This window comes from Neomonachus schauinslandi, chromosome 4 (genome assembly GCF_002201575.2).
Source record: "Neomonachus schauinslandi chromosome 4, ASM220157v2, whole genome shotgun sequence".
Lineage (NCBI taxonomy): Eukaryota > Metazoa > Chordata > Mammalia > Carnivora > Phocidae > Neomonachus > Neomonachus schauinslandi.
The window spans coordinates 76,643,041-76,656,017 of record NC_058406.1 but is presented as its reverse complement, the minus strand read 5'-3'; the positions used below and the strand labels follow the sequence as shown (position 1 = coordinate 76,656,017).

At 36.3% G+C, this 12,977-nt stretch overlaps 1 protein-coding gene across 3 annotated transcripts in view; it reads left to right on the top strand.

Moving 5' to 3' along the window:
* Positions 1-12,133, top strand: part of DIPK1A (divergent protein kinase domain 1A) — a 125,229-nt gene extending 113,096 nt beyond the window's left edge. For 2 of the 3 annotated variants that reach the window (XM_021690099.2, XM_021690100.2), the window contains 3 exons: positions 5,180-5,287; positions 9,728-9,904; positions 10,828-12,133. In XM_021690099.2, coding sequence (XP_021545774.1) covers positions 5,180-5,287; positions 9,728-9,904; positions 10,828-11,640 — 1,098 coding nt within the window. In that variant the 3' untranslated portion in view covers positions 11,641-12,133. The remainder of the gene's footprint in view (positions 1-5,179; positions 5,288-9,727; positions 9,905-10,827) is intronic. The other variant, XM_044914561.1, reaches the window with a different exon arrangement.
* The last annotated feature ends 844 nt before the right edge of the window (positions 12,134-12,977 follow it).

The window sequence follows — 12,977 nt, the reverse complement described above, 5'->3', positions numbered from 1 at the left end:
AAATCTCCAGAGGTTGACCTGGGGAAGAAAATATTGAGCATCTCACATGTGGTCCCCCCAAACTTGAGTCTAGGAACTAGATTGCTCTGCTCCTCCTATGAAAATGAAACCTCATGTTTTTGGTTACAGCCAGGTCTACAGAAAGCAGGCGTGGTCAAGGCTTACCCAGGAACTTCTCTGGTAGTAACAGCTCAAGAGCAACAGCTTCTGGGTGTTGGCACTTACTTCTTCACATGGGCAGGGCTCTCCATCTCTACCAAGGCTATCCTCATCCCCACAGCAAACTGTAGAAAGTGTTGGTAGGAGGGCCTTTCAAGAATTGAGTGATTAACAGACTCGACTGTGCTTTGGCTATTTCCTTGGGATCAATGAAAAATTTAAGCCCCCAAGATGAAAGGCTCAAGAAATTATCCACAATCCCTATCCTTACACAAGAGAAGCCCAATGTTGGCCCTTAATAGGTTGCATGATCCCAAGAACCAGAGCTGGGCAAGATTGATCTATGAGCAGCATCATGTCATCAGACTGAGGGAACCAGACAGACAAGGAGAATTTTGGCGAAGAACAATCAAAAGGTAATTGCAGAAACCAGAAAAGAGCAAGAGATCTAAAGCAAAGATTGGGAAATGAAGGTCAGAGGAATTTTTGCCAACTACAGGAACATACCATAACCTTGTATTGTTATTTTATATTGGTTAATTCCTTCTTTCTGCTTTCTCTGGATTAATTTTTTTCTAATTTCTTGAATTTTTAATTTATTTGTCTTGTTCTTTGCTGTTTATGACATAATTAAGATGGAGTTCTTTAAGCAGTTCTTTGATTTTATCATTAGTTTTATTTTCAGTTTCTGTTATTGTTATTTCCTAGATACTTAAAATTTCAATTTGGACTTTGACTTTCAAGAATTAAAAGAACATTTAATTATGTATGGAAAAATGTTTTGTTAATTCCAAGTTTTAGCATAATGTGATTGGAGAATACTGTTTGTGCCATTTCTACTAAGTGGAATGTATTAAGGCTTTGGTCTAATTTTATAGGTGTTCCGTGGGCATTTGAAAGGGCTGTTATCAAGGCATGCATGCATGCATGCATTTATTTATTTATTTATTTATTATTCATTTGAGACACAGAGATACAGCGAGAGAGAGAGAGAGCATGAGCAGGGGGAGAGGCAGAGGGTGAGGGAGAAGCAGACTCCCCGCTGAGCAGGGAGCCCGATGTGGGGCTCCATCCCAGAACTCCAGGATCATGACCTGAGCCGAAGGCAGACGCTCAGCCATCTGAGCCACCCAGGCGCCCTGTTCTCAAGGCATTTAGATCTACTTTATTAGTCAGGTTTTTTAGTTCCTCTATATTCTTTTTTCATAGACTTCTTGATCTGTCATGGACTAAGAAAAGTGAACTAGGATCTCCTACTCTAATACCTTTCTGTTTATTTCTTTTTCTATTTCTTATAGATTTTGTTTAATGATTTTTAATTCTACTTTGCCTTATAGAAACTCACGAAAGTAGTATCTTTGTTGTGGATTGTGTGTTTTATCATTATAAAGAGCCTTTTTTTTTTCAACCTTATTTAATGCTTTCTCCACCTCTGACTTCAACCTTGTCTGGTGTAAGATTGTGACTTAATTGTGTTTTCCTTACATTTGGCTGCTATACCTGTACTATCCTTTATTTTCAACTTTTTTGACACTGTTTTCTGAGGATATTTTTCTTTCAATAGATGAACTTATCACACTGACATTTATAGATATGACTTAGTTCTGTAGCACATTGTATGACCTACTTTCTGTTTTGAAGGATTTGTTTGGTTTGTATCTTTCTCTAGATGGTGTATATTTCTTTGTTTTATGCATGTTCTTCTGATAATTAGGAAGGTTTGTATTCTGTATTTAGCTCTTCTACTGTGTAGCTTTTTATGCTGTAACTTTTAAAAATGTACTTTATCCTCTATTTCCTTAGAACAAATCTACTTATTATAAGCATTGACAAAATTACAATTCTGTTCATCTCATCTCTTTTGCTCCATCTAATTTTAATCAATACATTATTATTATTATTATTATTATTAGTGATCATTGGTATACTTTTGAATATTCTTCTATCTCTATTACTTGATTTATAAGATATGTTATCTTTTGACCTTGAATATTAAAGATAAATCAATCCTTTTGCCACCTTCCATCTTCTTACATCTTCTCTTCTTGGTTTTTGTTAATTTTATTACTTTTACTGGTGTAGTTTATAATATTAACATTCTGAACAATATACAGTAGTTATTATGAGAATGAGCTCTGGAACCAGACTGCCTAGGTTGGAATCTTGGCTTTATCATTTTTTAGGTGTGTGACCTTAAGCAAGTTACTTAACAGATAATTGTTTCCTTGTTTTTACAGTGTATTTAACAATAGGTTCTACCTCACAGGTTTGTTTTCATGATAATGAAGGTATAGCACTAGAACAGTGCCTGACATATAATAAGCATCTACTAGTTATCAGATATCTTATTAATTATTATGAAGTAGATTCCCAGGGTTGTTTTCATCCCAATCCTATATTTCAGCTAGCTTCCACGTTCAGGTTCTCTGTTCATCTCTTGGTAACCTAAATTCCATTCCCCAGATGGGTCTTTAAGAGACACTAACGGGGGGCACCTGGGTGTCTCAGTTGGTTAGGCGACTGCCTTCGGCTCAGGTCATGATCCTGGAGTCCCGGGATCAAGTCCCGCATCGGGCTCCCTGCTCGGCAGGGAGTCTGCTTCTCCCTCTGACCCTCTTCCCTCTCATGCTCTCTGTCTCTCATTCTCTCTCTCTCAAATAAATAAATAAAATCTTAAAAAAAAAAAAAGACACTAACGGGAGTTCTGTTTTCTAATCCTTATATGTTCAGAAACATTTGATGCCTTTTACTTGAAAGTTTAGCTATGTAAAACAATAGTACCTCCTATTGAGCACTTATTAAAATCACAGGTGATCTGCACTCATTATTATATCATTTTACCTCATAATAATGCTATAATTTTATTATTTATGGTTTTTTTTTTTTTTTTTTTTTTACGGAAGCTCTATGCCCAGCATGGGGCTTGAACTCACAACCCTGAGATCAAGAGTCATGTGCTCTACCAACTGAGCCAGCCAGGTGCCCCCTTCATAATTATGCTATAAGTCAAGTATTTTTCATATCCCCTTTAACAAATGAAAAATTAGGATCCAGGCAAGTCACACTTCCTTTCTCAAAGACTTTGCTGGCATTGCACCATTATCTACCACTGATACGGCCATGGAGAAATCTGAGGCCAGTCTGATTTATTTCCTTTTAAAGGTGCCTTGATCTTTTTGCCTGAACGCTCAAAGGATTATTTATTTTTGAAGTCTAGTAAAATTCAATGGGATAGGTCACAAGGGTCATTCTGTCAGTTTTCTTGGGACACTGTGTGTCCTTTCAATCTATAAAGTGTCTTTTCACTTACATGAAGTCGCCTTGAATTGTACTTTGAATATTTTTTCATTTCCACTTGTTCTGTTCTCCCTCATATGGACATGCTGGATATCCTTTGTCTTCTGTATCTATAATTTTGTCTCAGATTATTTTTAGTTCTTTTTAAATTTCCATTGCCATTTTCTCCCTTTTCTTAACCCAGCCCTCATTGAAGTTTAACTGTGTTGTCATCTTTGTCTGCCTCCTTCCCCTGCCCCCACTTATAATGTGGTTTTAATTTCTAGGATTTTTTCCTTTTCTTCCTGAATTCTAGCTTATTTTACATTTCCTTCTGTTATCTCATCATCAGTTCTTCCGCTTTGAGGTCTTGTTTTTTAAGCTGTTTCATTAAGTCCTTTGAATTCACAGCATTATGTTTGGTCTGCTTCGTGGCAACATCTTTCTGGAAAATGTCTTTTTGTAACATTAGCTTTTCATTTTCTTTCCTCCTTTTTCTTGTGGATTTGCTGTATAGATCTTATTTTCCTTTGGTCATTACTCATTACTGAATGAAAAGCGTTCTTCCTCAACCAGCTATTTGTAGGAAGCAACTGGAGCAGTGAATTGTGCTGCTAGGGAGGCGGCTGTGGCCCAGAGTTTGTGTGTATGTGTGTCATGTGTGAGAAGGAGAAAAAAGGAGAAACAAAGAGACAAAATCACTCACACAGATTGGCTTAGCGAGTATTACCTCCCCAGCAGATGCTCATAATATACTCTCCCTCAACCCATTTCATTAACAGACTGCCTCCAACATAGATAACATTTTGAAGGAGTTTATCATTCAGCACTGCCTTGTCTTGCTACTTCATGATGCCAGAGTCCTTGGAAGTTCCCACAGCTTGGGCCCCTTTAAATCTTCATTGCAAATCAGGGTAATGGTTCTACCCCTCAGGTGTACGGCCACTTTGGTGCTGTGCCAACACAGAACTGAAGTCACAGCAGGTCTTTAATCTCCACATACTGTGGACTCTGGTGTAATTTTCACTGAATTTGGTAGGCCATCCTCACTAACTGTGCCTTAAGGTTACCTTGCTACCTTATCAAAGATGGACTTTGTGTTTATTTCTCTTATTTTCTTGTTTTTGGGTAATCTCAAGGATGACCAGATGACAGAGGTAATTTTATTTTGTTATTTTTAAATATTTTGGTATTTTTAAAAAAGATTTGATTTATTTGTTTGAGAGAGAGATAGTGAGAGACAGAGCATGAGTGGAGGGGGAGGATCAGAGGCAGAGGAAGAAGCAGACTCCCAGCTGAGCAGGGAGCCTGATGTGGGACTCGATCCCAGGACTCTGGGATCATGACCTGAGCCGAATGCAGACGCTTAACCCACTGAGCCACACAGGCACCCCAATATTTTGGTGTTTTAAACTTTAATTTTTTATTTTAAAACCAGAACCACTTTTTAAAAGAGTGCCTCTAATCTCAGAGCCAGTACCATAGCACTTCAGACCATGTTAAGTGGGAAAAATAGCTTCCAAATTCTGTGCACACCCTAGTCCCAGCAAGATCTCCCATCATCATATAGATGGTAAGAACAGAGCTTGGATTCAAATTCAAGTCTGTCCAAATCCAGAGCCTGAGTTCTTTTTCATCATAGAACTTCATCTTAAAGAATACTGATATCTCCTTACATTGTCTTTATTATATTTCTTCTTGTAAACATTTTCCTATTAACTACTTTTTGTTTTCTGGTTTTTAGTGTGACAAGTACAAGACTGGAGTTATTGATGGGCCTGCATGTAATAGCCTTTGTGTTACAGAAACTCTATACTTTGGGAAATGCTTATCCACCAAGCCCAACAATCAGGTATGGACATTATGAATAAACATTCCAGAATGATAATGCACTCTAATTTTACCTTAAATGAAAGCATTATTAAAAGAATTCTTGAACCAGAGCGTTAGGAAATTTTATATACTTCAATTTTGTATGCTTTGATTCACTCATCCAACAGATGTTTATTAATCCCTTATTCCCAGTATATTCCAGACACTGTTTAGTTATTAGGAATTCAGTGATGATTAAGATAGATAAGATTACTTCCCTCATGGATCTTATATTTATTAATAGTGACTAATTCTGGGGTATGGGATTAGGGAAATGGAAACAGAAGAGTTTTGCCTTTCATCTTTCTGTGTAATGTGACTATTAAAAACTGTATTTATAGCGGGCACCTGGGTGGCTCAGTTGGTTAAGCAACTGCCTTCGGCTCAGGTCATGATCCTGGAGTCCCGGGATCGAGTCCCGCATAGGGCTCCCTGCTCAGCAGGGGGTCTCCTTCTCCCTCTGACCCTCCTCCCTCTCATGCTCTTTCTCTATCATTCTCTCTCTCAATAAATAATAAAAATCTTTAAAAAATGTATTTATAGCTATAAATGCTTACATTAACAAACAAGAAAGATCTCAAATCAACAAGCTAACTTTACAATTTAAGGAACTTGAAAAAGAACAAACTAAACCCAAAGCTAGCAGAAGGAAATAAATAATACAGTTTACAGCAGAGATAAATGAAATGGAGAAATGAAAAACAATAGAGAAAAATCAATGAAACGAAAAGTTGGTTCTTGGAAAAGATCAACAAAATTGACAAACCTTTAGCTAGATGGTCTAAGAAAAAAAGAAGGTTCAAATTACTAAAATCAGGAATAAAGTGGGGACATTACTGCTGATTCTATAGACATAAAAAGGATTATATGAAAGTACTATGAACAGTTGTGTACCAACAAGTTAGATAACCTAGATGAAATGGACAAATTCCTAGAAATAGAAAACCTACCAAGAAATAGAAAATCTGAATAGATCTATAACTAGAAGGAGATTGAATCAGTAATCAAGAGTCTCCCAACAAGAAAAGCCCTGAGCCTGCCTTCACTGGTGAATTCTACCAAACATTTAAATCCTTCTCACCTTTTCCAAAAAATTGAAAAGGGAATACTTCCTGACTCATTCTGTGTGGCCAGCATTACCCTGATACCAAAGCCAGATAAAGACACTTGTACAAGGAAAGAAATCTGCAGACTTTGTGTACATTGATGCAAAATCCTCAACAAAATACTACCAAACCAAATTGAGCATATTAAAAAGATCATACACCACGACCAAATGGGATTTATTCCTGGAATGCTGGAATAGTTTGACATACAAAAGTCAATAAATTTAATACACTAGATCAGCAGAATGAAGGGGAAAAAAACCCACAGGATCATCTCAGTTGATGCAGGAAAAGTATTTGACAAAATTCAGTACACTTTCATGATAAAAACACTCAGTAAATAGGAATAGAAGGCAATTACCTTAACATAATAAAATCCACATGTGAAAAACCCATAGCTAATATATTTAATGGTTAAAGTCTGAAAGCTTTTCCTCTAAAATCAGGAACAAGGCAAGGATGCCCACTTTTGCCACTTGTATTCAACATAATACTGGAAGTTCTAGCCAAATCAGACAAGAAAGAGAAATAAAAGGCACCCAAATTAGAAAGGAAAAAGTAAAATTAGGGGCACCTGGGTGGCTCAGTCGTTAAGTGTCTGCCTTCAGCTCAGGTCATGATCCTAGGGTCCTGGGATCGAGCCCTGCATCAGGCTCCCTGCTCAGCGGGAAGCCTGCTTCTCCCTCTCCCACTTCCCCTGCTTGTGTTCCCTCTCTCACTGTGTCTCTCTCTGTCAAATAAATAAAATCCTTGAAAAAAAAAAAAGTAAAATTATATCTGTTTGCAGATGACATGATCTTTTATGTAGATCATGGGAGGTAGAAAAACCTTTAATGGGGGTAGAAGACCTTTTATGGGGGGGAGAAAAACCTTTTATGTAGGAAGAAGTTGTGAGAGCTAATAAATGAATTCAGCAAAGTAGCTGGAAACAAAGTCAACACACAAAAATCAGTTGTATTTCTATACAGTAACAATGAACAATCCACAAAGAAAATTAAGAAAACCATTCTGGGGCACCTGGGTGGCTCAGTCCGTTAAGCGTCTGCCTTTGGCTCAGGTCATGATCCCAGGGTGCTGGAATCAAGCCCCGCATCAGGCTCCCTGCTCTTGGGGAGCCTGCTTCTCCCTCTCCTCCCTGCTCATGCTTTCTCTCTCTCATAAATAAATAAATTAAATCTTTAAAAAAAAAAAAAAGAAAACCATTCCATTTACAGTAGCATCAAAAAGAATAAAGTACTTAGGAATTAACTTAACCAGGGAGGTGAAGGACTTTACAATGAAAACTTCAAAGCATTGCTGAAAGAAATTAAAGATATAAACAAGTGGAAACACATCACATGTTCATGGATTGGAAGACTTAGTATTGTTAAGATGTTAATACTTCCCAAAGTGATCTACAGATTCAGTGAAATTCCCATCAAAATCCTGATGACATTTTTTGCAGAAATAGAAAAACCCACCCCAAAATTAATATGGAATCTCAAAGGACCCCAAATAGCAAAACAGTCATGAAAAAGGACTACAGAGCTGAAGGACTCATATTTCCTGATTTCAAAACTTACTACAAAGCTACAGTAATCAAAACGGTGTGTACTGGAATGAAGACAGACATATAGATCAATAGAATAGAGAACCCAGAAATAAGCCCTCACATATTTGGTCAAATGATTTTTGACAAGAGTGGTAAGATCATTTGACAGAGAAAGGATGGTCTTTTCAACAGACGGTGCTAGCAAAACTGGATATCCACATACAAAAGAACAAAGTGGGACCCTTACCTAATACCATATGCAAAAATTAAGTCAAAATAGATCAAAGACTTAAATGTAAGAACTAAAACCATAAAACTCTTAGAAAAAAATACAGGTAAAAGCTTCATGACATTGGATTTGGCAATGATTTCTTGGCTCTGACACCAGAGGCACAAGCAACAAAAGAAAAAGAGACAAATTGTATTTTATAAAAATTTAAAAATTTTGTGCATCAAAAGAATATCAAATCTACAGAATGAGAGAAAATATTTGCAGATCATACATCCAATAGGGATTAATATCTAGAATATATAGAGAACTCCTGGGGCACCTGGCTGGCTCAGTTGGTAAAGCATGCAACTCTTGATCACAGGGTCATGAATTTGTGCCCCACACACATTTACTAAAAAAAAATAGAGAAGGAGAGAGGGGGAGAGAGAGAGAGAGAGAGAGAACTCCTAAAACTCAACAACAAAAACTACCAGATTAAAAAATGTGCAAAGGACTTGAATAGGCATTTCTCAAAAAAAGATACACAAACGGCCAATAAGTACATGAAAAGATGCTCAGCATCACTTGATCATTAGGGAAATACAAATCAAAATCACAGTGAGATACCACTTCACACCATTAGGATGGCTACTATCAAAAAATGGAAATTTACAAGTGTTGACAAGGATGGAGAGAAATTGGAACCCTTATGCACTGTTGGTGGGAATGTAAAATGGCACAGTCACTGCAGAAAACAGTTCCTCAAAATAATTAAAAATATGCTGTTCTTATGATCCAGCAATTTCACTTCTGGGTACATACCTAAAAAAATTGAAAGCAGAGTCTCCAAAAGATATTTGTACACCCAAGTTCAGGTCAGCATTATTCACAATAGCTAAAACGTGGGAGCATCCAAGTGTCCATCAGAAGGTGAATAGAAAAGCAAAATGTGGTATATCCATACAGTGGACTATTATTCAGCTTTAAAAAGAAGGAAATTCTGACACATGCTACTGTACGGATGAATCTTGAATTCACTTGCTAAGTGAATCTTGAGTTTCACTTGCTAAGTGAAATAAGCCAGTCACAAAAAGGCAAATTTTGTATGGTTCCATTTATATGAGATGCTTACAGTAGTCAAAATTATAAAGACAGAGAATAGAATGGTGATGCCAGGGGCTTGGGGGGGGAGGGGGAAAGGGAGTTATTATTTAATAGGTATAGAGTTTCAGTTTTACAAGATGAAGAGAGTGCTGCAGAAGGATTGTAGTGATGGCTGCACAACATTATGAATGTAATACCATTGAGCTGTACACTAAAAATGGTTAAGATGGTAAATTTTATGTTTTTAGTATTTTACCACAATTTAAAAATTGGAAAAAATAAAATTGATCATGGTCAAAAATATATTTATTTAGGCATGCATTGCTTTTATAATCTAAAAGTTACATAAAAAAGCTAAATCTCAATATTTTGTTACTTGTTTTTGTAGGAGGAAGAAGACACTAAAAATACATTGGTAAAGTTTTCTATTCAGCCTAAAGAGTAATTTGTCATTCTTTTTTCACATAGATGTATTTAGGGATTTGGGGTAATCTACCAGGTGTTGTGAAATGTCAAATGGAACAAGCACTTCATCTTGATTTTGGAACTGAATTGGAACCAAGGAAAGAAATAGTGCTATTTGATAAGCCAACAAGGGGAACTACTGTACAGAAATTCAAAGAAATGGTCTATAGTCTCTTTAAAGTAAGTATTCCATTCACATGTTGCTAGTGTGAAGTGGTACATTCTTCTGGAAGAGTTGGCAAGACCTCATCCTAAGCCATAAAAATGTTGCTATTCTTTAACTTACATCCGGGACTCCATCTTGAGGAAAAAATTCAAATAAAATGTGTGGAGGATGTTTACATTATTTATGATAGCTAAAAATGTCCAGATATGAAAGGGGAGTTCATTAAGTAGATGAGCAGCTCTATAGTTTGATACTGTACCCGATACACATTTTTTAAAAGGTGGGAGAAGGGCTAAAATTAGTATACATACCCTGATTGCAAATTATTTTAAAAATTTAAAGAAATATTCAAAGATTAAATATTTTAAAAGATAAAAAATTTACCATTCTGGAAACAATCTCATTTTTTATTGGTGTCATATTTTCATTCAAAATCTTTTAAGTTTACATTTTCAGACTATTTTATCCTAAGAACCTTCACAGGGACATACTTTTTAACCTTCATCATTGGAATAATACAACTTAAACAAAATAGTTGTTAATGTGTTAATTAGAAAATAGGAAAAAATATTGACTCATTATAACTTTGGATATGAGCACATTACACTGCAATTTTGCAAGTAAATGTATGAATAAGACAGAATAATTAGTGTGTTGGATAACTGTATCAACAGGGCCCATGGGGCTATGGGAGCTAGGGCAGCCCATTTCCTAAATATACTTAATGAAGTGGGTTTTACTACAATTATATAAAACCTACTTCTAATCAACATAGTAAGCATCATAAATATTTGGAGATGTATTAAGTTCCTTTATGGAGACTCAGGAACAAGATTATTACTTAAGATGGTAATCCCCATAAAATTAATATGTATATTACATATGAGGTATTTTTCAAACCTTCTATGTTTAGCTAAATTCTTACCTATATTTATAGGCAAAGTTGGGTGACCAAGGAAATCTCTCTGAACTGGTTAATCTCATCTTGACGGTGGCTGATGGAGACAAAGATGGCCAGGTTTCCTTGGGGGAAGCAAAGTCAGCATGGGCACTTCTCCAACTAAATGAATTTCTTCTCATGGTGATACTTCAAGATAAGGAGCATACCCCCAAATTAATGGGATTCTGTGGTGATCTCTATGTGATGGAAAGTGTTGAATATACCTCTCTTTATGGAATAAGCCTTCCATGGGTCATTGAACTTTTTATTCCATCTGGGTTCAGAAGAAGCATGGATCAGTTGTTCACACCATCATGGCCTAGAAAGGCTAAAATAGCCATAGGACTTCTAGAATTTGTGGAAGATGTTTTCCACGGCCCCTATGGAAACTTCCTCATGTGTGATATTAGTGCCAAAAACCTAGGATATAATGACAAGTATGATTTGAAAATGGTGGACATGAGAAAAATTGTGCCAGAGACAAACCTGAAAGAAATTATAAAGGATCGTCACTGTGAGTCTGATTTGGACTGTGTTTATGGCACGGATTGTCGAACTAGCTGTGATCAGAGTACAATGAAGTGTACTTCAGAAGTGATACAACCAAACCTAGCAAAAGCCTGTCAGTTACTCAAAGACTACCTACTGCGTGGTGCTCCAAGTGAAATTCGTGAAGAATTGGAAAAGCAACTTTATTCTTGTATTGCTCTCAAAGTCACAGCACATCAAATGGAAATGGAACATTCTTTGATACTAAATAACCTAAAAACATTACTGTGGAAGAAAATTTCCTATACAAATGACTCTTAGTTCATTTGGACATTGTGACCTATAATTATAGGAAACTTAACAATTCTAAGGAAAATGTTTGAGCATTAAAAAAAAAAAGGCTTCTGATTCAAATCCCTGCCAGTTGCACAAAACTCCTTCCCCCTGGTTTTAAGAAGCCATCATCTTAAGATACATGTTGATTGCTGAAGTAATGGCAGGAGGTATAGGATGAACAGGTCCAAAGATTTCATTCCTGCTGTTAGAAGCCCTGGTTGATTTTCCAGTACATTCACTGTGTAACTTTTGACTAATGACCTAAAATAATGCTGTGAAAAGCCTCATTCCATAAACATCAACAGTGAGAGTATTTTGTAGATGTTAGCCAAAATACCATTGCTGGAAACATTGTTTGCATTGAAGCTGCTGTTAAAAAAAATAATTATACATTTACTAAAGTCTTAGCATGGTAAAGTTCGCACATTAACAGAAATTAAGACTGCAAAGCAGGTAAAGTTACTCCTTTATAAACAGATGTTGGGTTAATAGCATGGTTTGTTGTATTTATAGACTTAAAACATTTAGACATTATATGGCTTCAGAATGTTTTGAGTGGTTATTAGCCTCGTAATTGCCAATTTTAAGAGGCTGAAACTGGATGAGCTTTCATCATCCTAGATTTGATGGGTCCTTCTTAGTGTCAATGAGCTGAGTCCTTTAAAACTGACATTAAGGCCATCAAACCCAACCCAGATCCATGTATCTGAATTTGAGCTATGGGGAAGTGGGACATTAGGAGCCAGACTCTGAAATCATGTAACTTTTTAATAACAATTTTCCATTTTTGAACAGTATTTCCTGTTGGCCAAAGGGCTATTTCTTAAGAGGCATGTAGTTTTTTTTCATGTAAACTTGATATGCAAGTTAGTATTTGCCCTTTTAATGTTATTTTCATGTTTATTAAGATCTGGCATGTATCTCTCAACATCTCCATAAAATGGAACACCTTATCTGAAGGAAGACTCAATATATTCTGCTCAAAGTTTTCACCTGAGTAAAGTCAATGTTAGTTATGTGAACTTCATTGGACAGCTTTCTCTCAAAAATTAAAGCCATTGATTTAGCACCAGTTTTATTTTAAAATTGTGTACTTTGAAGGTACTTTTTCTTCCCACCAGCCATCTGGTTACAATGAATGAAGAAATATTTCCTAGTGGACGGTTGGTCTCTTGCTTGCCACACTGTTTAGGGAGAGCTGCACATCATACAACTGGAGGGATTAACTCCTGTCAGGGAAAACAGAAGCCTGAGAAGCAGGTGTGAATTTTGAGTCAATATGTAAAGTTATACTTGTTTCTCAAAGAAAAAAACCTGTCAAC